We start from the raw sequence: 25,593 nt of genomic DNA, 5'->3' as shown, positions 1-25,593 counted from the left end.
CATACATAGAAGCTATACAAATAGAGAAAGTGAAAAGTGACATCTAAAAGTGATAGGAAGAAGAAAAAAGGAATAGAAACAAAAACCCTAACTTTACTTTCTTATCATGTCTCACAATTTTGCTTGAGCCTCCACATGCATAACCTAAGGGACCATCCAATGGCAACAACTAGGCCCTCCTCATCCATAAACTATATTCATGTTCACAATCACATGAAAGATTTTATCATTGGTAATTGTGTACAAGATTCATTAGGACAACTCCACCACATCCTAGATATTCAGATTTCTTTTTCTCGCAGAATTGAACAGACTATTCGTAAGTCGCGTGTCCAGAACTCAGTTTGAACTTAGATATATAGATATGTGAGATACCAAAATCAATCAACATAAATGAATATTTCATTTGAATCGATGATACCGTTGGGAAAAAAAACTAGCCTAAGGATTCTATAATGTAACCGTGCGATGTAGTAACAGATCTCAGTCGTTCGATCTAAATCAATGATCAAGAATGTTTAAATTAAGGTACAAATTATGTAATTTGAATCGTCTGATCTAAAATTAACGATTGAGATTCATCCCTTGCGTGTAAGCGCATAAAACTTCTATCTTTGAATATTTGAATTCAAGACCTCACAAACATCTTCCTCCATAGCCCGCACTTCTAAATAAAGCTTGCTTAATATCTTCGGAACTCAACATTGTACTTCTCTCAAATTCCTGTTTTACATAACAAATAAGAAAATACCATTGATTATAGGCATCATAGGATGAAGTAAAAATTAGAAATCAAATAATGTAGTACCTCTGAGCAAGAAGCTTGCATTGTGAACTCATTGAAACAACTTATAACACATTGTTGAATCTCAAGACCTAATGCTTCCAATGTGTTCACTGTGGATAGCAATAACCCAGGCTTCCCTGCACAACAAATTTCAACCCTGGTGTCTAGGCCTCGCTCCACCGCAAACTGCGAGGACGAAATTTAAAAAATACACACAAAAAAATATCAATGTAGGAAGAAGATTTGAACTCTACAAAAAGTTCGTACTAATAGTTATTTTATAACTTTCATCGAAACAATTTGAACTATACTAATACCAGTACTTCTTAAAATTACAAATTCAAACTTTTACGATTGAACTGACACCTTACGATAAATATCTTATTAGAGACTTAATTAAAAGGATTAGGGAAATTTTGTACCTTTGGAGAGTTTCTTATTAAGATTTCATTTGGCTTTACATCTTTGATAATGCTTGACATGTTTGAATCTAGTTCAATTTCTTGTTGGAGATTGTTGATTTTCTCTAGAAGCTCTTTCATATAATCAATAGTATCTCCAAGTATAGCCGTTCGATCCATCTATCATATATATATATATATATATATATATATATATATATATATATATATATATATATATATATATATATATATATATATATATATATAATATATATATATATATATATATATATATATATATATATATATATATCCATCGACATTCGACAAAATAAATTAGATCTGCGTAATGTAACGACTAATATACTAACATTTGTCTATAAAAATATTATGTACTTATAAACTACCTTGCTTATCTTAGGCACAATTGCTCGTAGCATCGATAATCGATCGTTTAATCTCTTTCGTCGTCTCCTTTCCGCCATTAAATTCTTCGACGGTTGTCCTTGAAGCTTCTTCGACCGATTCTTTCTCTCCAAACTGTTTCCTGCGTTGAAAACTACCGGCATTTCAGGTGATTGTGTTTCCTCCATTTTGCACGTTGTTTGCAGCTCCAAATTCTTAATCTCTTCGCCGAGCATACTTTGATCCTCTTCTTCTCCAATCATGGACAACGGAAAATCTTGAGAAACAAACGGCGCGTCGAGTGTGTTATTACTATAATATGAATCAAGAATCTGAGGTGTTGAAGATTCTTGAAGTAATGAATCATAGATTTCATTGAAACTGTTACTGTTGGTGTAGTAATCATTGTTGATGTAGCTTTGAGGAAAGAGTTGTTGATTAGAACAAGAGTTTTGATCGAAAAAGTTTTCGAAACTCAAGCTGTTGTTGTTAGTTGATGATGAGAAGAATTGATTTTGTTCTTGAGTTGGAGTTTCTGTTCTTAGAGCCATTAATTCCTCCATGAAATCTCCATCATAAAACTCCATTTTTGTGTGAGAGTTTGCACGTGTATGTGTTGTGAATGGTAATGTTAATTCTTTAAGAAACACCTTTTCAAGAATTTATAGGGGGAGTACAGCAAGGTTTGTGACATACTTTATTCTAATAATGCAAAAATATATGATTTTTAACTGCGAATGCGGTCGCAGACTAGATCGTTAATGTTGACATAACTATGGTTACTGTTATTGCGATGTATGTTCCACACAGTTATTCTGTAAATTTTAATTGAGAAGGGTTTGAAATATATCATTAAAAATTATTTAATGATTTTTTAGAAAAATATTGAATTTTAAATTCAATATTTTAATAAAAATATTAAAAAAAACTTAATTAAAATTATCTGATATAATTTTTATTGTAAAAGCAAGTACAATTTTAAATTACACTATTGTAATATTGCATTATGCATCATGCTTCAGTAATATTGCGATCGCGATTGCAGATATATTAAGAATATCAATTTAAAGTATGTATAATATTGTATTTATGTATAGTGTCTATACTCTATATGGCCTAAGATATAAAGAGAATCTGCTTTATAATTTTCACAGTGGTGTTTATGTCTTTTTCACCGAAACTTTGCAATAAAAAAACAAAAAACTATATAATTTATTTGGCATTTTGTTACAAAAACTTTGACTCTCACAACTGTCTGGAAACAAAAAAGATTGATATTACTTTTATTAAATTACCTGCCAGGTTCTTTGTATGTTTAAAATTCTCTAATATTAATTCTTGTGAACAGAACATAAAAATTAAAAATAAGCTCTTTTTTCTCTGAACTCTCGAATAAAGTTTCTTATTTGGGTCCCACTTCTTAATGACTCCAAAGTTGGGTTCAGAACAAAATTCAAATGAGTTGGTGGTGATCTTGTTTTGTTCTTTCTGAGCTACTAATATATGTATTAATTAGTTTGATGCATTGTTTCATTTTCTATTTCTAGGGTGAAGCCATGAAGCTATAAATATGGAACCTCTATTATATATTTATTTCGAGAGAGTAAAATATAAATTTCGTATTGATTAGAAATATATTTAGTGTGGAGATATATAATCTGTTTGTTTTCATTTTAAAATAACTTTTTTTTTTGTATTTTTAAAATAATTTTTACAAAAATATTTTTTAAATTATTAAAAGTTTTTTAAAACTTATTTTTTTATTTATAAATTATAAGACTAAATTATTATTTATGTAAAAGTCTTAGTGGCATTTTAAACTTGTAATTGTATGAGCTAGAATACTCCTTTTATTTTATTAATATATTTTGCTTATAAAATATATTTAATAATAAATATTTATTATTACAAATTAAAATATAATTGATATTACAAGTTTTTTCAAAAGGATGTATACCAAAAATAATTAAGAGTTATTCAAAATAACTTTAAATTTAAATAATTTCTGTGCAATTTTATATTTAAGATAATTTTTAATAAAATAATAATATATCTAAAATAATATTTTAAGAAAAATTATTTAAATTAATTTTTATTGAATCTTTTGTTAATTAAATTTTTTAAAAAACATAATTATTTTAAAAATAAAATAAAACAAACGAACTCATTATATCGAGATCTCTCATATTATAAAAGAATATAAGTATAAATTTTTATATAAATCAAATTATTGAACTTGAATTTAGAGAGAATCTTTAATGTACGTGTATAACATTATATTTTTATGTATATGAATAAAGTAACAATGTGATACAAAGTTAGTAGTATATCTTATAGATGATCTAAATTTGGCGTATACATTTGGTCTGTTCTATTATAGGAACAAGCAATATGATAGATATTTCCTAGCTTGTCCTTTTGGTTCTCTTTAAGTGCTATAGGTATTTTAGGGGCGAATTAGTCTTTGTCCTAATTTTGGCTAAACTCTTATAATTAATATCTTAACTGTATTCTTGATCTTGATCCTAATTAGTACACTAAATGACAATTAAAGAGTGGTTTTGTTCTTATTATCGCCGTTGTAATTTTAAGCGGTTTTTCTTGGTAGTTAAACATCTACCTAGCTTTACAAAACATGCACATGATTTTCGATTAGATTGTATATGATTCCAGACATTGGTTATATGTCATTAAGTAATTAAAATTCTTACTTAAGTAATTACGTAATTAAAGCTATATTAAAAAATTAATATCAATTTTCAGATTTTTCAAATTTTAAATTTTATTTATAAAAAAAATCGTGTTTTAAAATTTTCAAAAACAAAAAGAAATTATATATATATATATATATATATATATATATATATATATATATTATATATATATATATATATATATATATATATATATATATATATTATATATATATATATATATATATATATATATATATATATATATATATATATATATATATATATATATATATATATAAAAGTGTTATTTAAATAGACAATTGTTGGGATGGTGATCAATGATGATTGATGTGGTTAATAAAGTAATTTTCAACCATATGATTATGTCTATGTTTAAAGGTTAGGGAAATAATTTCTCTGTCTTGAAATAAGAGTCTTTTTAATTAAATAATTTTTTCTCAAAATAAGAGTATTTTTACGTTTTTAATGTAATATTCCTTCCATTTCTTTTTAATTGTCTTTCTTTGACTTTTTACTAATACCAATAAAATTAATCAAGTTTACTATTTTTCAAATAATAATTGTCTTTTTACCTATAATATATTTATCTATTTATTTATATATTTAACTTTTTCTCTCTCTTTAATAAATAATTATGGACAATTTTGACAAATGACAATTGGTGTTATCTTGAACTTTGAAAATGACACTTAAAATGAAACAAAAATTTTATGTAAAAGAGACACTTAAAAAGGAATGAAGAAGTAATAATTACTCCATTCGTTTCATAAAAAATGTCTTATTTATACTTTTTTTTCTATCTCAAAATAGTTATCTTTTTACAATATCAATTTAATATTTTTCTATATTATATTCTTATTTATGAACTTTCACTTTATTCAACCATTCTTTTAACTACATTTAATATGGGTATTCTAGTAAATAATATTAATTTTATCATCAAAATCAACATATCTAATTATTTTCTTAAGAACCATGAATTATTCAAATATGATATTTATGTAAAATTGTTATATTGAATAATTCAATCATTCCTTTTTGTGCAACAATTTATAAGATTTTTATTTTGAAACGGAGGGAGTAATTTAAGATGGTTAGAGTAATGATAATAGTTTATACTGATTGTAATTTGCAATGGTAAGAATACATTGATAGTAGGTGATTACTGATGTCAGATTAGGGATTAAAGATGGATAAAATGATTATAATTATCGAAGTGATGGCCATATGAATGAGATTAAATGGTTGATCAAGTAAAATCAACAATAATTAGAAGAGATGACCGAATTGGTGAATGATATTGATCCGAGTGATGATTATAATGATAGTGGATGATAATCAAATCATTAAATGGATGTAATGGTCGATGATAAATGATATTGACATGATAACTTTTAAAAAAATATGGAGAATTTTTTTTTATGATTTTTAGATTTATATAAAAACAGTTTGAATTTATGATTTTTTTTCTTCAGAAAATAGTCATTTTTATGGAATATTAATTCATAAATTAACAACTAATTAAGGTCATACTTTAATTAGTAACCACATCATAACCGCGTATGACTAAAAATTACAGAGCACAATTTAATGTGCACCACCAAAAACTTCAATATCACCTGTTGTTTTCGTTGTCTCTCCCTGAATAATCATACACAAAATATACATTTTAATTTCACAACTATATTTAGTTAATTAATATTGTGGAAAATGCATGGTTCATTTGTTACGTCATAGAATATGATTGGTTAGAAGTGATAGAACAACGATTCTATGACATTCAAAAAGATTTTGTTTTGTAAAATGAAAACATTTTGGTATAAGCAACAAAGAATTATAAAAAAATAAGTAGTGGTTAAAGAATTATGAGGGATTTTGGACACCCAATTAACCACCTCATCACATGGAAATATAAAACAATGCTAAGAAATACTTTGTTCCAAGATGAACACTAATCCTCAAATAATAGAAACACTTTTTGGTTAAGGGCTATTATTCTAACTTTCTTTAATGATTGAGGAAAATATGAATATATAGACGGTGGTGTTGAATGGTACTAATTATCATAGGTAAGATGAATGATTTATTATTTATAAAGAAAATGCATCTCTCTATTTTTGGTTCAAAAAGGTGGATTTTAAGTTCGGAGAAGAATGTGAATTTGAACATCGGTAAATTTGTGATTTCATTTGAAAATATATATAAGATAGTGTTTATAATCATATTGATGATGAGAAAAATACAAAAAAAAATGTGGAATAAGATAAAGTCATTGTATGCCTCTAAATCAGGGAATAATAAATTGGTCTTGTTGGATTTTTTCATAAGTTTGAAATTTAAGGATGAGACTTCTATAATCACTTAAGTTATTTTCAAGGGCTATTTGATCAAATGTTAGGAATGCATAACAAACTTGATGATGATTTAGTGTGACAACTTCTATTATTACTTGGGAGATATTTTGGATTTCTATAAAGAGTTCAAATCCTAAGAGTGTCAATTCTTAACGAAGATATGAGAATGAAAACACAATGTTTTTTATCTCAATCTTAAATACTTCTCACTTACAATAAAGATAGAAGTAAAAAAAAGGAACAAAAAAATTGTATAGATTATAGCAAGAGCAAGTCCAAAGGTGAGAAAAGTGAATTGTCATTATTATCATAGAAAATGGCACATACAACATAAATGTTTTCTTTGAAAAAGAAAAACAAATGCAAAAAGAGTAAATAGAAACAAATATACCATGATTATGATAGCGATCACTACGCCAAATAAGGGAAAAGAGGGCGCTTATTTTGGCCTATAACAGCGCTTTTAAGCGCCCTCTAAAGTGGCGCTGGCATAGGTAAAGACAGCGCTTTGTTTTCCTGGAGAAAGCGCTGTCTAAAGTGGCCACATTATAGTGCGCTTTCAGAAAAAAGCGCCCTCTGGAGTGGTCCATAAAGGGACACCTTAGAGGGCGCTTTCTGGAAAAAGCGCCCTCTAAAGTTGTCAATGTAAAGTGTTTAGAGGGCGCTTTCAGGAAAAAACGCCCTCTAAAGTTGTCAATGTAAAGTGTTTAGAGGGCGCTTTCAGGAAAAAGCGCCCTCTAAAGTTGTCAATGTAAAGTGTTTAGAGGGCGCTTTCAGGAAAAAGCGCCCTCTAAAGTTGTCAATGTAAAGTGTTTAGAGGGCGCTTTCAGGAAAAAGCGCCCTCTAAAGTGTTAGTTATTTTAAAAAAAATTGTTTGAAAAACAGTGGATATTTAATTGGTAACCTGTTCGCATGCTGCAAAAGTGTAAAATTCATATTGAATTCATCCTTTAATCCAATGTTATACACCATTAATCCATTGATATATACAACATGAATCCATTTATATACAACATTAATCCTTCATATATACAACATTAATATATGATTCTTTGATCAACAATATACAACATATTCATGATTTAGTAAAAGTACAACAACAATATACACTATTAGTCTCGAAAGATCCATAGCAACCAACACCCAGTGACCACTGTATCCAAAAGCTGTCTAGTAGTTCTAACCAATACTAAACAAAATAACGCCCATCCACCCATGATGAATAATAGCAAGTGTGCATAATAGGCAGGAGGAACTGCATACAAGATAACATTTTTGTTAAACTAAAGTTTTGTATAGCCTAAAACAAAAACAAGCAAAGGGAATCGAGTAACAAACCTATTGAGACAGATCGAGTACACCTCGCATAACTGAATGGAAAAAAATAGTATCAGAAGGCTTCTAAAATTAAATGAAAACAGTACAAGTTTAGAAAACATTAATTAAGATTAAAAAAGCAAATCATATCATTACGTGTAGCACAAGTTATTGGTCAAACTCTGTAGCTGGTCTGCAGTGAATTTATTTTCATCATACAGCACATGATAATGCGTTGGTCGACTAGTCCCCTGCAAAAAGAACACGTCCAAATGCAAATAACACAGAACTGTCAAAAGGCGATTGAGCAACAAATAGTAAACAATGGCATAAAGTTAAATGACATAGCTAATATTACCTGAATTCCTGCATGGCTGTTAAGGTAAAAATCAAATTCCCTAGGGTGACAAATGCTGGTGTCTACCACGGTTCCTTTGACAATTTAGAACAACAAAATCAGCAAAAAGTGATAAATTCAAATGATAATATATACCAGTTGCGTTGAGAAATATATTGAAAAAACCTGGCATAATATTTCCACTTCTATCGGTCTCTTTGGGGTTGACAGGAAAGAGACGGGTGTGATGTCTCTTTTGGACCACTACAAAAGTAACTTTAGGTAGATACCCATCCTCTATTGAGACACAAGCCTGATGAAAAAAATTAGTTGGTCTTCAGCACTCCAATGTACTTCAAATTTTACACCCTTGTCTCTTGCACGAATGATTGACTTCATAATAGCCATTTTACCTGTAATAAAGAAAACAATTAAAATCAGATGACAAATGTAAAAACAATTAAAATCATAAAAGTCATTTTACCTGTAATAAAGAAAACAATTAAAATCATTTGACCTGTACCTTTTTCACTAAGTTCTCTTTCTTTTCTTGGTTGGAATATGTTCTACATGTCTCTTAACAACACGGACGGTTGGATTGATCCAAATACCCTCATTATGATCATTTCTAATATATGAATCATTTGATATAATATTCTCATCTTGATCATTTCTGGTAAACGATTCAATCTCAACATCAATATCACCTTGATCTCCAGTGTTTTCATCAATTACTTTGTTGGAAAAAAGAACTATAGACCATTTCGTACTTTTCGGATCATTGACATAGAACACTTGTCTAGCTTGAGAGGCTAGAATAAAAGACTCATCTTTGTATCCCACCCTATTAAGATCCACTTGCAAAAATCCTGACTTATCCATTCGAATGCCGTTATTATTTTCAACCCACTTGCAACCAAATATAGGAATCTGAAACTTCTCATAATCAAACACCCAAATGCGCTCGATAACACCAAAATACGACAGATTTGCAAATTTGGGGTTTAAGTCCTTCACACTTGATATGTGCATTGCTTCAGCTACCACGGTGACACCACTATTCTGCATAGTACTTTTATCACCTTGTTCTTTGGTATAAAATGTGTATCCATTAATCGCGTATGCGCTATAAGAAAAAACATGGAAACTTGGACCATATGCTAAGCATCTCAACCTTTCTGTTATTGAAGCGGGATCTGAATAATACTTTGAATAAATATGATCCTTAAACCAAGGTATAAAACATCGATTGTGCTCTCGTACTATCCAATTTTCATTTCTATTGGGATTTAAACCTCGGAGAACATCCTTGTGAATTTCAACATACGGCTCAACCTCATTCTCATTGTGCAGAACATACAAATGCACTTGATCCCGTTCGACCCTTGATACTGCCACGATTTTATTTCCAATTAGATTTTTTCCTTCTTTCTTTTCGACAAGCTGAGACTTGGGGAGTCCGATTGACTGAACATTAGACAAATATTCAGTACAAAACTCAATCGCTTCTTCAACAATGTATCTTTCAACCATACAACCTTCTGGTCGACTTCGGTTCTTCACGTACCCTTTTAATATTTTCATATAACGTTCAACAGGGTACATCCATCTCATATAAGCTGGTCCATACAATTGTGTCTCTTTCACAAGATGAACAACTAGATGTACCATTATGTCAAAAAATGATGGAGGAAAAAACATTTCAAGCTCACACAAAGTAATAACGATTTCTTTTTGCAACATTGGTAAGATCGCAGGATTGATCACCTTACTGCAAATTGACTTGAAGAAAGAACAAAACTTAGTTATAGAGCTTCTTACTTTTTCTGGAAGAATAGAACGTATACCTATTGGGAGAAAATGTTCCATTATAACATGGCAATCATGGGTCTTTAAACTCTTTAACTTGAGGTCTTTCATAGACACAAGTCTTCTAATATCTGAAGAGTACCCTTCTGGAACTTTAACTTCACTTAGAAACTTACACAATGTTTTTTTCTCCTTTCTAGATAGAGTATAAGCAGCAGGAGGTAGATATGTTCGTTTTCCTTTCTTCAAGGGTCCTAATTCAGTTCTTATTCCCATCGCTATCAAGTCCTTTCTTGCCTTAAGGCCATCCTTAGACTTTCCTTGTATATTGAGTAACGTGCCAATAACACTTTCAAATACATTTTTTTCAATATGCATAACATCAAGAAAATGTCTCACATACAAGGACTTCCAATACGGCAATTCAAAAAAAACTGACCTCTTCTTCCACCCACTTTTGACAAGTGTGTGGGCAAAAGGCTTGCCAAACTGAGTATCCAAATCTTTCACCTTTTCAAAAATTTGATCACCCGTCAATATAGGTGGAGCTCTGCCTTGTTCTGTCTCTCCATTGAACGCCTTTCTCCATCCACGGTAGTGATGATTTGAATTTAAGAATCTCCGATGACCGAGAAAGACATTCTTCTGACCAAACTCCAAGCGCTTCCAATCTGTTTTATCTTCACAAATAGGACACGCACATTGACCTTTTATGCTATACCCTGATAGATTTCCGTATGCTGGAAAATCATTAATTGTGCCAAACAACATCGCCCTCAAGTTGAAACTTTCTTTCCTATATCCATCATAAACCTCCACACCGGTCTCCCACAAAATCTTTAAATCTTCGATTAAGGGCTTCAAGTACACGTCTATGTCATTCCCTGGTTGTTTAGGTCCAGAAATCAACATAGACAACATCATGTACTTACGCTTCATACATAGCCATGGAGGTAGGTTATAAATCATAATAATCACAGGCCATGTACTGTGTGAGATACTCTGGATACCGTGTGGGTTCATTCCATCAGTAGATAATGCCAAGCGAAGGTTTCTTGATTCTTCTACAAATTCAGGATAATCATTATCAATTTTCAACCACTGTGGTGAATCTGCCGGATGTCGATACTTTCCATCTATAATTCTTTCATCTGCATGCCAGGTCAAGTGTCTTGAATCGGTTTCACTACGAAACATGCGTCTAAATCTCGGAATAACAGGAAAATACCACAAGACTTTTGCTGGAGACAACTTGTTCTTATATCGCGAGACACCGCATTTAGGACACTCATTTAACGATGCATACTCATTTCGAAACAAAACGCAATCGTTTGGACATGCATGTATCTTATCATAGCTCATGCCAATAGAGCACAACATCTTTTTGGTCTCATATGTTCGATTGGGAAGAACATTATCCTCAGGAAGCATATCTTTCAAAAGGGCTAATAACTCTGTGAAACTTTTATCCGACCACCCATTGCCCGCCTTTAAGTTGTACAACTTTAATACCGCAGACAATCTTGTGAATTTAGTGCAACCATCATACAAAGGTTTCTCTACATCACTTACCAACCTCTCAAACATTTCGGGACAATCCTTAAGATCTCCTTCAAGTGCTTCTGCAATCTCTTCAACTCGATCAAAATCGTATGTATCTGCGCCACTATAGTTTGAGGCATAGGTCGTACTATCCCCCGGTTCAACATTATCGTTACTTTTCTCACCATGCAAATTCCAACATGTATAACTTTGATCAATTCCATGCCTCATTAGATGCGATGTCAACTGAACTGCGTCAACCCGTTTCCCATAACAACAACCCAAGCAAGGACATATCATTCTACTGGGGTCTTCGGCATGCGCAACGACAAACTTAACGAATTCTGATACCCCATTCTCGTACTCTCTCGACAATCGATTGGAAGACATCCATGTATTATCCATTACTAATTAGAATAAACAAAAAACAATTTCAGAAGAGTTCAAACACATTCGGACCTAGGTTTCTAATGATACTGGTGTTGACACAAAATCGTATGTTCATAGGTCGTATAACCCATTACATCCGCTATCATGGTCACTAAAAACCAACCGTCAATTTCCTATTGCATCCGCTATCATGGTCGAAACAAACGTAGAAGGAGGAAACGCGCAGTAATAAGGTAAAACAGAAATTGGGCAAAGCTAAAATAAAGCAATAACATAAAACAGAAATTGGGAAAAGCGTGTACCTTTGATTGGTAGAAGGAGGAAACGCGCATGTAGATCTAACAGAGGTGGAAGGAAAACGCCTCAGAACCCTAACGTGAAAAAGAACGCTAATAACAGATAGTGAAATAACAAAACGCGCAGTATGTTATAATTTTAATGTTTACTAAAGGGGACATTAGAGGGCGCTTGTGGAAAAAAAGCGCCCTCTAAAGGGGGCCTAAGAGGGCGCTTATGAAAGCGCTCTCTAAGGCTTTCCAGAAGCGCTTTATAAGCTGGAAATGCACGTGGACTTATAACAGCGCTTTATTAAAAGCGCCCTCTAAGGGTAACCTTAGAGGGCGCTTCCTAAAAAGCGCCCTCTAAGGGTAACCTTAGAGGGCGCTTTCTAAAAAGCGCCATGTATTGTTGTCCCTCTATCTCCTCCTTATTTTTTCGTTTCACCTTAGAGGGCGCTTGTGGAAACAAAGCGCCCTCTAAAGGGGGCCTAAGAGGGCGCTTATGAAAGCGCTCTCTAAGGCTTTCCAGAAGCGCTTTATAAGCTGGAAATGCACATGGACTTATAACAACGCTTTATTAAAAGCGCCCTCTAAGGGTAACCTTAGAGGGCGCTTTCTAAAAAGCGCCATGTATTGTTGTCCCTCTATCTCCTCCTTATTTTTTCGCTTCACCTTAGAGGGCGCTTTGTTACAAAAGCGCCCTCTAAAGTGCGTTGTCTATTGCTCCTTATTTTTCGCTTCACTTTCGAGGGCGCTTTTGTAATAAAGCGCCCTCTAAGGTGCGCTGTCTATTCCAGTTTTTGGCGTAGTGGATGATGATTGTGTTACCACTACTATCACTGATGATCCTGTTATTCATCATGACCATGAGTCAATTAATCTTGTAATTCATAAGAACACATGGATAGTTGATAGGGGTTATACTCTACATGTTATACCGAGGAAGTAGTTTTTCACCTCTTATACTTCAGTTGGCTTTGGAGTATTGGAAATGGGTAATGATGACGTATCTAAGATAATTTGTATTATGATGTTTACTCGCAAGCCAACAAGAGAATGTAATTGTTACTTAAAGGAGTTAATTATGCTTTATATTTTCACTTTAATTTGATCTTTCTGCATCTATTTGATGATGGTGATTTTGATAATCATTTTGCTTATAGAAAGTGGAAACTCAAAAAAGATAAATTGGTTATGGGAAAAAGGGATCAAATTTCTATGTTGTAATGGACAAAAGCTTTAGTTACTAAATATAGTGTGAATAATATGGATATGAAATCATCTTTGTGGCACTAAAGGCTTCTACATATCAATGATAAATGGTTGAATTGTTTATCTTTGAAAGGATGTGCTTCCAGGATTAAACAACACAATTTTGGAGAATTTTCCTTGTTACATGGGTTGTAAACATACTAGAGTATTCTTCAAAATACATTCCCCTACAAGAAAGTCAAAGTTTCTTCAGTCGGTGCATTTTTAAGTTTGTGACCCTTAAAGGTAAAATATTTTAACGGTGTATAATATTTTATTACTTGTATTCATGATCATTCCACAAAAACACGAGTTTTTTGCTTTTAAGACAAAATATCAAGTGTTGGAAACATGGAAGAAGTTGAAATGTGTTCCTATTGACAATGATGACATGTATTATGGACCCTTTGATGTCCATTGCAAGCAACAAGGTATTTCACATGAAAATACATGATAAGTGGTTTTTGCACCTTCTTTTACCGTTAATTTCATTTAATCTTTTCACTGTTTTTTATCAATTTGTTTCCATTTTCCATATTTTATGTTTTGGTTGTGTTTCTTTACTGTTTTCAGGTTCAAACAAATATTCAAGAAGGAATTCGGAAAAAACTATGAAGAATCACGAAGAATTGGAAAGTATAACCCAAGGAACAGTGGTCCGCTACGACCATCCGTAATGCATGCTACGGGCCATAGCAGAGGTGTAGATGGAACCCCAGTTTCAGAGGAAAAAGTCACAGAAACAGTGGTCTGCTACGGCCACCCGTAGCAGACAGAGCTCCCATCCATCTTTGCCAAGCCATAATAAGTGGTCTGCTACGGCCATCCGTAGCAGGCAGACGTGTGATTTTTAGAAACTTTCCTTTTTCAACCAGATTTGAAAATTATTGGTGATTTGGCTATTTTCATGCCTGATTTTGTTGTTCAATTAAATCTGAATTATTAGGGGAATATGCAAAAAGGGATATCTTTTCTATTTAAGCTAGTTTTCTTGCACATTTTGGGTGGACTTCTTCTTGGACGACAAAAATATAGAGAGAAATATTGGAGAACACAAAAACTTTGGTGAAATGAGGATTTTCATGAGCAGAAGCGATTGAAGATTCAATTTCATCTTAGTACCTGTAATGTCTAAACTTTGTATTTTGTTTTCATTGAATATTATGAGTAACTAAACTCCTCAATACTAGGGGTGTCCCTGATTTGGATCTGTAATGACTATGATTCTCTATTTGCAATAACAATGTGTTTTTCATAATTAAATTATTCTCTTGATGTTATAATGCTCTGTCTTTCGGAAAAACTGAGATTAATGTATGATTAACAACTAGGTTGGACCGCCGTCGGTAATGCTTTCATGAGAATATGTTACGGTAGATATCTCCTAGGAATAGGGTTAGCCTGTAGTAACTAGATAATTCTTGATATAATAATGCTTAATTTCATCAGTAACTATCTATGGACATATTAATTAGGGATGAATTATTAAAGGTTTTCTCACTGAGGATTTAAGATAAAACAACTTTAAGAACTGGTGTTGATTATGTAAAATATGTTGTTGCAATGATGATTCATAGTTGTTACAAGAAAGAATCATACACTCTCCCTAGCATGATGCTCATATCTATCAAAAGCGTTTAAAGCATCTCTTTATTTTATTCGCAATTATTTTTATAAATTCACAAAACAAATCCCAACTTTAGTTTTTGTTTGATTGAATGACAATTAGAACTCATTATTGATACGCAGTCCTTGAGATCGACATTCGGGGAAATCTCCTCATTGTTACTACATAGGCTATAATAGTACGCTTGCTATTTTACCGATCAACACAACTCCAAAAACTTCTCATTTTAATGGATTATAAGAAAGGATGAATCAAACACTAATTGAAAAAGTGAAGTGTAGGCTCTCTAAAGCCAAGTTTCTTAAACATTAGTAGAGTGAGGAAATGTACATGGTGGGGTATGTTCTTAATATTACACCTACTGTTGTTTTGAACACTGAGGTTCCAAATAATATTTGGTTTATAAAGAATGTCATTTATGATCATTTGAGATTTTTTGGTTGTAATGGTTTTATGCATGATCTAAAGGATGAAAGATTCAAGTTGTATGCAAAGTAAAAGTAGTGTATTTTCATTGGTTATGGACAAGATGAATTTAGTTACAATTTATATGATCCTATAAGTAAAAAGGTTATCAGGATTCATGATGTATTATTTATGGAAGAAAAAACTATTGAAGACATTGACAAGGTGAATACAAGTACTACACTTGAGAAAGATAACATCTTGTGTGTTGTTGATCCAATCCAGTTACTTGATCCTAATATATGAAATTTTGATGGAAATGTTTAGAATGGTGAGTTAAATTATTAAGTTGGTGGTCAATAGTTTAGAGATGCGACAAGCATTAATAAATGGTGATGATGGTTAGGAACATGAGATGTCAAAGGATTAAAATATTGATGATGATTTTGAGTCATCCACATCCCAATTTTTGAGGTCTAATAGGTTAAAAAAAACTATCTATAAGGTATAATTCTAATTATTATGTGACTTTGACTGATGAACAAGAACCTGCATGTTTTTGAGAGGCCATGTAAAGTGAAAAAAAGTTAAAAGTGGTTGCATGAAATGTAAGATGATATGAACTATTTTTAGGATAATCACACTTATGATTTAGTAAAGTTTCAAAAAAGGTAAAAGGGGTTTTGAAAATAGGTGGATCAATAGAGTGAAACATGAAAGTAACTCTAAATCTATGAGGGATAAAGCCAGACTAATGGTAAAAGGTTTCCATCAAAGAAATGGTGTTGATTTTAATGAGACTTTCTCATATGTGGTAAAAATATCACTAATTAGAGTCAGGTGACTTTGAAAACTACTCTTGACTTAGAGGTAGAGCAAAAGGATGTGAAAACATTATTTCTTTATGGTGATTTTAAGGAACAAGATTATATGAAATGACTCAATGATTTTATTGTTGAAGGCAAGGAAGACTATGTAAGTACACTTATAAAGAGTATATATTTTTTGAAACAAGCTTCAAGGAAATGGTACAAGAAGTTTGAGCTTGTTAGGAAAAAATTCATATTGATTTTGTCATCAAGTTATTATATGTTTATGATATGATTAATGTTGGTAAAGGTACTATTTAGATTGACATGTTACAAAAGCAAATGGGCGAGTCTTTTTTCCATGAAAGAGTTTGGAGCAACTAAACAAATTCTTGGTGTAATAATCAAGGGTAACAGAAAGGAGAAGAAATTTTGTATGTCACAAGAATACTATATTAAAAGAGTGTTAGAGATCTTTCATATTGAAAACTCTTAGGCAGTAAGTGTCGCAACCTGAAAAATACAGTGCGCAAAAAAAACAACCGGCGAAAGAAAAAGACAGAAGAGTCGCCACCGTGCGTTATTCATCCCAAAGGAGGGAAAGGAAACGCTCGAAGTAAACCTGAAAAAGGAAAGGACAAGACGGGGTCTCGCAACCAAATCTTGGGTTCGGGAGTCGGTTATGCGAAGGGAAGGTATTAGCACCCCTACGCATCCATAGTACTCTACGGGATCCACTTTTGTGTTTTTTGTCTAAAGGGTGTGAGTTTATCTTGTGTTGTTTACCAAAAAAAGGGTTAAATGCAAATGACTCGCGCGGATGTCGCATCCACTGCATACGTATCTCATATGAATATGAGAATCAGAGTCTTCGTAGCTCGGTTGACCTATGGGTTGGGGGATGTGTGCTCGCTAAGACATCGCGTCTTATGCCTACGTATCTCATCTGGAATGAGAATCAGAGCAAGCCGTAGTTCGGCTAACTACGGGGTTGTGGATTGGGTTTTGGACGAACGACGTCACTACTCAATCTACCGGATGCTCGACCTTTGGAGACTTACTCGCCTGTAGTAGAAGGAGTAAACGTGTGTTATGGAGAAGAAAAATCAATGAAGGGTTTGTTTGCATTGTAGGAACGCGCATGCAAAAGGGTAATGAGGATAAGACCTCATAGCTCTTAACCCTGGACAAAGGAACCTGCATAAAGTAAACACAAAAACATTGCCTCCTATCGAGGTCTTCCAGCTAGGAAAGCAGTAAAATGCGGGAAAAATGTAAAAGTACCACACGGATAAAGATCCGAAGTAACAACAATTAGAGGAATGGTGTAGGTGTTTAATTGGCTGCATTATATGATAAAACACTAATGTCTTGACTGATGTCATGACATGTATGTGTGACTACATTGTAGTTACTGCAGGACTAGCTAACACAGGATTATTGAATGCTGTGACATTCATACCTGTCAACAGATACTAAGGAACAGAAGTTCTGTTAGAACTTAGTATTCATTTGCAGTCTGGTTATCAAGGAAGAACCAGACCTGGCATAAGGCCTACTGACTGAATGTCAAACTGGATGTTGTGACATTCATCATTGACAGCAGCTACTGAAGATTAGGCAGAGTGGTGTTCTGCTATACTTCAGCATATTACTTAGTCTGTTCTTCAAGAGAATAACAGAACTAACTTAAGGCCAATTGTGTAAATGTTAAGTTGGACACTTTGACATTTATTAATGTAAGCTGTTACTGTAGTATGGTCATTTTGATCATGTACAGGTCAGCAAATTTGTACAGTCTGTTTTTTGGAAAAACAGACTCAACATATGGACCTTGATGTCAAGCTGAATGTCGTGACATTCATTCCTGACAGCATATGCTAAATTGTAGGTTGTTCAGTTTTCTGTTTCAGCTTTTTCTCAGGCTATTCTTTAGGGATTCAACAGCTGAGAGAAAATCCAGGAAATCAACAACCAAGCTACATTCAACGAACCTAACAAATAGCCTATTTGTTAGCAACCTAAATGTTGAATTTGAGGGAACTTTTGTGACCTAAAATTCAGGAAAATACAGGTGCAAAAGCCCAGGTGCTGCAATATAAAAAGGAAGGCATTCCTTCATTCAGTCTCGGGGATTTTGAGGCGTGAAGATTTAGTGTGTCCATCATACTTCACTGCTGTATTTTGTGAGTCTAGTATTAGACGTATCTTGTAAGCCAAGTCATTATCAAGTAGATGATAACTTTGGCATAGGGTGTTCGTTGAGTTGTAAGTGTTGTGTCACTCAAAGCTTTTAAGCGTGAGTGTTGTGTATCTTGATTTAAGCTGTGAAGCATAATCAAGAGTTGTTTTTGAAGTGTGACTTCAAAGTGTCTTTAATATCACTGAGGTGATTGAGGGGGAGTGAGTAGGAACTCTGATCTTAGGTTAAGATTGAAATTGCATTGGGTAGGGATTAAGTGATAAGTTGTAAACGGGTGAGTTTAGCTTTGAATTGATACTACTAATAGTGGATTTCCTCCCTGGCTTGGTAGCCCCCAGATGTAGGTCATGTTGGACTGAACTGGGTGAACAATTACTTGTGTCATTTACAGCACTTACTGTTAAGTTCTGCATAATCCCTGTCTGTGCAGAATTGGATGTCATAACAACCAGTGTGACATCCAAAGTCTGATAACTAGAATTTCAATTGGTATCAGAGCAGGCACCCTGCCTGTGAAGTTCTGGGTGAGATCTAGGGAAGTTACTTTCTAGTACCATGGACAAGGATTTAGGACACTCAAACAGACCACCCATGTTGGATGGATCTAATTATGATGACTGGAAGCCTCGCATGATAGCCTTCTTAAGGTCTCTAGACAGCAAAGTCTGGAGAGCTGTCAACAAGGGATGGGAACATCCAACGAGGACTGATGAAGATGGAGTCAGTGTGCAGATTCCTGAAGAAGATTGGGACAAGGAACAAGAGGCATTAGCTCTTGGAAATTCCAAAGCCTTGAATGCACTGTTCAATGGAATCACTAAGAACATCTTCAGGCTGGTGCACCATTGTGAACTAGCTAAGGAAGTTTGGGATACCCTCAAGGTAACTCATGAAGGTACTTCCAAGGTGAAGATGTCCAAACTTCAGATGTTGACAACCAAGTTTGAAAATCTGAGGATGAAAGAGGATGAGACTATTCATGACTTTCACATGAATATTCTTGAAATTGCAAACACCTCTGGTGGACTAGATGAGAAAATGACTGAAGAGAAACTTGTAAGAAAGATTCTCAGGTCCTTGCCTAAGAGGTTTGCTATGAAGGTCACTGCCATAGAGGAGGCTCAGGACATCAACAATATGAAGGTAGATGAGCTCATTGGTTCTCTCCAAACCTTTGAAATGGGCTTAGGTGAGTATGCTGAGAAGAAGAAAAGCATAGCCTTTATATCTAATGCTGAAGAGGAGTCAGAAGAAGGATATACTGGAGGTGATGAAAGTATATCAGAAGCCTTAGCCATGCTTGGGAGACAGTTCAACAAGCTCATAAAGAAATTTAACCAACAGGGTAGATCTAATGTCAAGAACGTCCCGTCTGACATAAAGAAAAGATCAACTCATGAAGAAAAGGCCAACCAAGGCAAGGGAATCCAGTGCCATGGATGTGAAGGATATGGTCATAGTAAGGCTGACTGCCCTACCCTTCTCATGAGGCAAAGGAAAGGGCTATCTGTCACCTGGTCAGAAGAAGACACTGAGAGTGGATCTGAAGGAGAATCGGCCAAACAAGTCACTGCTCTAACCAGTGTTTGTGCCTCAGAGGATAACTCAAGTGGAGATGAACTCACCTTGGATGAGCTTGCTGTCTCATATAAAGAATTATGTGTTAAAAGCGCAGAAGTTTGCATCCAAGGAGAAAAGCATAAGAGACTCATCAAAGAACTAGAAGCTGAGAAACTAGAGCAGCTGAAAGTCATAGAGGGTCTGAAGGGTGAGATTTCGTTGCTGATCTCTAAGCTAGACCAAATGACCAAATCCATCAAAATGTTGAATAAGGGATCTGACACCTTGGAAGAAATCCTGAGGACAGGACAGAAGTCTGGAACCACATCTGGTTTAGGCTTTGGGAAAAGATCCTCAGCTGAACGCAAACGCCCAAAGGCTAAAGTTCAGAAATCCAAAGGGAAGTCTCATTCAAAGTCACAACATCGAGGAACCAGAATGAACAATCATCAGAAGAAGAAATTCAAGAGATGGAAATGTCATTACTGTGGTAGATTCGGTCACATAAAACCATTCTGCTACAGGCTGCATGGTTACCCAATCCAGACCCCTCAAGGTAGGCCTAAGAAAAAGGTGTCTACGCATAATGCCCCCATTAAGAAACCAACATGGGCGGCTAAGCAGACACCTCAGGTCAATCCTAAGCAGCTGGCATCTAAGACTCACTTCTCACCTGAGAATCAACAGTGTGTTGCTAACCTTGCTCACACTTCTTCAAGGGGACATATCAGACAAGATTGGTACCTTGATAGTGGCTGCTCAAGGCATATGACTGGGATGAAATACCTAGTGGTGAATCTACATTCCTCTAACACCAAGTCTGTGACATTAGGTGATGGAACTAAAAGAGAAGTCATGGGTGTTGGGAAGCTGGACTGTCCAGAAACTCCAAAATTGAGTGATGTATTGTTGGTAAAAGGACTAACTGTGAACCTCATAAGCATAAGCCAGCTGTGTGACCAAGGATACAAGGTGGAATTCACCAAGGGAGGATGTGTGGTGTTGAATGGGTGCAATCAAGAAGTGATGAGAGGAGATAGATCCAAAAATAATTGCTATCTATGGAAATCTAAAGACTCTATCAACCTTCCCAAGTGTCTTTTGGCCAAGGGAGATCAGGAAGGGAAGGTGGGACATGGAAGACTTGATGCCCCTCAGGTAAGAGGAGTGAAGAAGAGCATTTCCAAGGGAGCTATGAGAAGAGTCTCATATCTGTCGTTAGATAAAAGGACAGACCATGGAAAGTGTCTGCTCAAAAGTAATGAGCCCTTGGTTCCCATTGACCATCATACAACTGATGTGACAGCAAGGGATAGACAGAGGGGTGTGTTATTGACGTCTGCAGAAACTCAGTACCTAGCTTGTGGAGGCAGGTGGTCATCTCTAGTTTGGAGGAACCTGATGCAGACAGAGTACAATGTCACCCAGAATGTCATGACATTGTACATTACTAAGAGTGAAAATAGTAAGGACAAAAAGGGAATGCGTGCGTCTGAAAAGTTATAGTAACTAATGAAGTTAGTTAGCTACTGTTTAATAAGTCAAATTATTAAACAAATGGTGAGCGCTGAGTGGTCAAATTCTAATAGACCTTACTCTTGCATAAAGCGTTTCACATTCAGTCGTTTCATTCTCCACTCGTGCAAACCCTCGTCCAAAGAAACGATTCATCTTCCCTCTCTGATTTTCAGCATGGCTCGTCAATCCGACACCTCCTCGTACACCACCATGTCTGATTCTCGCAGCACCGAGTCTTACCACCCTACCCGGGAGGATCCAGTTGTTGACGTAACAACTTCGTCCCATGCAAGAAGACCTAAGGAAACGGTCACCGGGTTTTCATCAGAAATCGCTCTTGATGAACACACAAGGGAAGGGTCAAGGTATGTACATAACTCCATTGCAACTATCGTCACTCAGATACTATCTGGCAATCGAGATGTTCCTGGGGTTTCTGTTCCCTTGAACACAATCATTCCTGACATTGCTGCATGTCAAGATAAAGCTGTAGTGTTGAGGAAAAATGTCACGGACAATGGTATCAATGTTGAGCAACCAGATGCTCATGAGGGATCAAAGGTTGAAAAACCCTCAGGCAAAGTGAGAGGTGAGAAGGCCAATGTTACTCAAGGTGTTGAGGACAATCCTAGGGCTGAAACGATTAACGTGGATGAGCTCTCAGACAATGAACTTCTGGCTACAGTTGTCCCTAGGATAGCCAAGAGAGTTAGGACCAGAAGGGAGAAAAAGGCAGTGGAGCTGAAGTCCCCCTCCAAGGAAGTTGGTGAAACAAATCCTCACAAGCAACCAGGGTCAGAGAGTGCACACAAGAGGAAAAGCTATGGACCTACAAAAGCTTGGAGCAAAGAGGTGCCTAAGAAGTTGAAGACCAAGGCTGTGGTGGTTGAGTCTGAATCTGATGCCCCATGTGATGTCACAACATCCATGTCCAGGAAGAAGCCTTCTTCCAGTAGGTTGGCAACCAGTGTCCCAGAAGTTCCCATTGACAATGTGTCCTTCCACTTTGCCTCCAGTGTTAACAGGTGGAAGTATGTATACCACAAGAGGCTGGCATTGGAAAGAGAACTGGCACAGAATGCACTGGACTATAAAGAGATTGTGGATCTCATCAAGGAGGCTGGTTTGATAAGAACTGTGTCTCAACTTCCTAAGTGCTATGAGACCTTAGTGAAGGAGTTTATTGTAAATCTGTCAGAGGAGTGTGCTGATGGGAGATCCAAGGAATTTCGAAAGGTCTATGTGCGTGGCAAATGTGTGACCTTTTCCCCCTCTGTGATAAATCAGTATCTGGGAAGAGCGGATGAAGAGCAACCTGAGCTTGAAGTGACTGACAATACAGTCTGTCAAGTCATCACAGCAAAGCAAGTCCGAAAATGGTCTCTCAAAGGGAAGCTAGTAGCCAGCCAACTAAGTGTTAAGTATGCAATGCTACACAAAGTTGGAGCAGCCAACTGGGTACCCACTAACCACAAGTCAACTGTGTCTGTGGCATTAGGGAAGTTCATCTATGCAGTGGGAACCAAGGCAAAGGTGAACTATGGTGCTTACATATTTGATCAGACAATGAAGCATGCTGGGAGCTTTAGTGTGAAGGGACCCATTGCCTTTCCATCTCTCATATGTGGAATTGTGCTGAATCAATTTCCACACATCCTGACAGATAATGACTTCGTGAAAAGAAGAGAGAGTCCATTGGCTTTCAGCTACAAATTGTTCCTGGGCAAGCATGTCCCTGACATTGTCTTGACATCGGGAGAGACTTCCAAAGCTGGCAACCAACCAGACAAAGCTGAAGTTATTACAGTTCTCAAAGAGACCTGCAAAGAGCTGGGAGCTAGAAAGCATGCACTGGAACAGCTCATCTTGCAGCTGGAGTCTACTACTGAGGACACGGATGGAGCTGAAGGGCAAATGGCTGAGGAGGAGGAAGAGGCCAGCTCTGAAGAGGAGGCTGATGAGGAGGCTGATGATGAGGCTGAGGATTAATCACTTCTTTTGTGTTTTTCTGTCATGTGTGTAATTCTAATTACTATTTGTGGATCTGTAAATTAAAGTGTTGCTTTGGCAACATTTTTGACAAAAAGGGGGAGTGACAAGTGATACCCCAGAACAACAGAAGTTTACATTGTTAAACTTTATTAAAACAGGTTCCCATTCATGACAGATTGAAGTTTTCCCTACTGCAGCTACTGTGTGATGAAGTGTGTATTTAGCTTCTGTGTGTATGCTGTTGTATGCCTCTGTGTGTATGCTGATATGTGTGTGTGAAGTTTTTATTTAACTTCCCTCCCCCCCCCTGCAGCTGATGTTGAAGTTTAGGTGCAACTTCTCATATGTGTGTGCTGCTATGTGAAGTTTTTTCTTAACTTCCATGTGTGTGAGTGTGCTGCCACTCTGAGTGTATTAGCTAGTATTATTCCGCTGCTATGAACTCTGTTATGGGGATCAAAGTGTTTTAGCCAAAAATTTGCCAAAGGGGGAGTTTGTAGGTGTTTAATTGGCTGCATTATATGATAAAACACTAATGTCTTGACTGATGTCATGACATGTATGTGTGACTACATTGTAGTTACTGCAGGACTAGCTAACACAGGATTATTGAATGCTGTGACATTCATACCTGTCAACAGATACTAAGGAACAGAAGTTCTGTTAGAACTTAGTATTCATTTGCAGTCTGGTTATCAAGGAAGAACCAGACCTGGCATAAGGCCTACTGACTGAATGTCAAACTGGATGTTGTGACATTCATCATTGACAGCAGCTACTGAAGATTAGGCAGAGTGGTGTTCTGCTATACTTCAGCATATTACTTAGTCTGTTCTTCAAGAGAATAACAGAACTAACTTAAGGCCAATTGTGTAAATGTTAAGTTGGACACTTTGACATTTATTAATGTAAGCTGTTACTGTAGTATGGTCATTTTGATCATGTACAGGTCAGCAAATTTGTACAGTCTGTTTTCTGGAAAAACAGACTCAACATATGGACCTTGATGTCAAGCTGAATGTCGTGACATTCATTCCTGACAGCATATGCTAAATTGTAGGTTGTTCAGTTTTCTGTTTCAGCTTTTTCTCAGGCTATTCTTTAGGGATTCAACAGCTGAGAGAAAATCCAGGAAATCAACAACCAAGCTACATTCAATGAACCTAACAAATAGCCTATTTGTTAGCAACCTAAATGTTGAATTTGAGGGAACTTTTGTGACCTAAAATTCAGGAAAATACAGGTGCAAAAGCCCAGGTGCTGCAATATAAAAAGGAAGGCATTCCTTCATTCAGTCTCGGGGATTTTGAGGCGTGAAGATTTAGTGTGTCCATCATACTTCACTGCTGTATTTTGTGAGTCTAGTATTAGACGTATCTTGTAAGCCAAGTCATTATCAAGTAGATGATAGCTTTGGCATAGGGTGTTCGTTGAGTTGTAAGTGTTGTGTCACTCAAAGCTTTTAAGCGTGAGTGCTGTGTATCTTGATTTAAGCTGTGAAGCATAATCAAGAGTTGTTTTTGAAGTGTGACTTCAAAGTGTCTTTAATATCACTGAGGTGATTGAGGGGGAGTGAGTAGGAACTCTGATCTTAGGTTAAGATTGAAATTGCATTGGGTAGGGATTAAGTGATAAGTTGTAAACGGGTGAGTTTAGCTTTGAATTGATACTACTAATAGTGGATTTCCTCCCTGGCTTGGTAGCCCCCAGATGTAGGTCATGTTGGACTGAACTGGGTGAACAATTACTTGTGTTATTTACAGCACTTACTGTTAAGTTCTGCATAATCCCTGTCTCTGCAGAATTGGATGTCATAACAACCAGTGTGACATCCAAAGTCTGATAACTAGAATTTCAAATGGGAAACCCTGAGATCCTTCCAAGCTAA

At 35.3% G+C, this 25,593-nt stretch overlaps 1 protein-coding gene across 1 annotated transcript; it reads right to left on the bottom strand.

Moving 5' to 3' along the window:
- Positions 1 to 329: 329 nt before the first annotated feature.
- Positions 330 to 2,412, bottom strand: LOC127085475 (transcription factor bHLH93). The gene is made up of 4 exons (XM_051025984.1): positions 1,599 to 2,412; positions 1,210 to 1,368; positions 809 to 973; positions 330 to 723 (listed from the first exon to the last, which is right to left on the bottom strand). The coding sequence occupies exons 1-4, from the start codon at positions 2,181 to 2,183 to the stop codon at positions 637 to 639; spliced, it is 996 nt and encodes a 331-aa protein (XP_050881941.1). The 5' UTR covers positions 2,184 to 2,412; the 3' UTR covers positions 330 to 636.
- Positions 2,413 to 25,593: the final 23,181 nt, after the last annotated feature.

This window comes from Lathyrus oleraceus, chromosome 5 (genome assembly GCF_024323335.1).
Source record: "Lathyrus oleraceus cultivar Zhongwan6 chromosome 5, CAAS_Psat_ZW6_1.0, whole genome shotgun sequence".
Lineage (NCBI taxonomy): Eukaryota > Viridiplantae > Streptophyta > Magnoliopsida > Fabales > Fabaceae > Lathyrus > Lathyrus oleraceus.
Note: the sequence above shows the minus strand (reverse complement) of the source record. Positions and strands in the feature narration are given on the sequence as shown.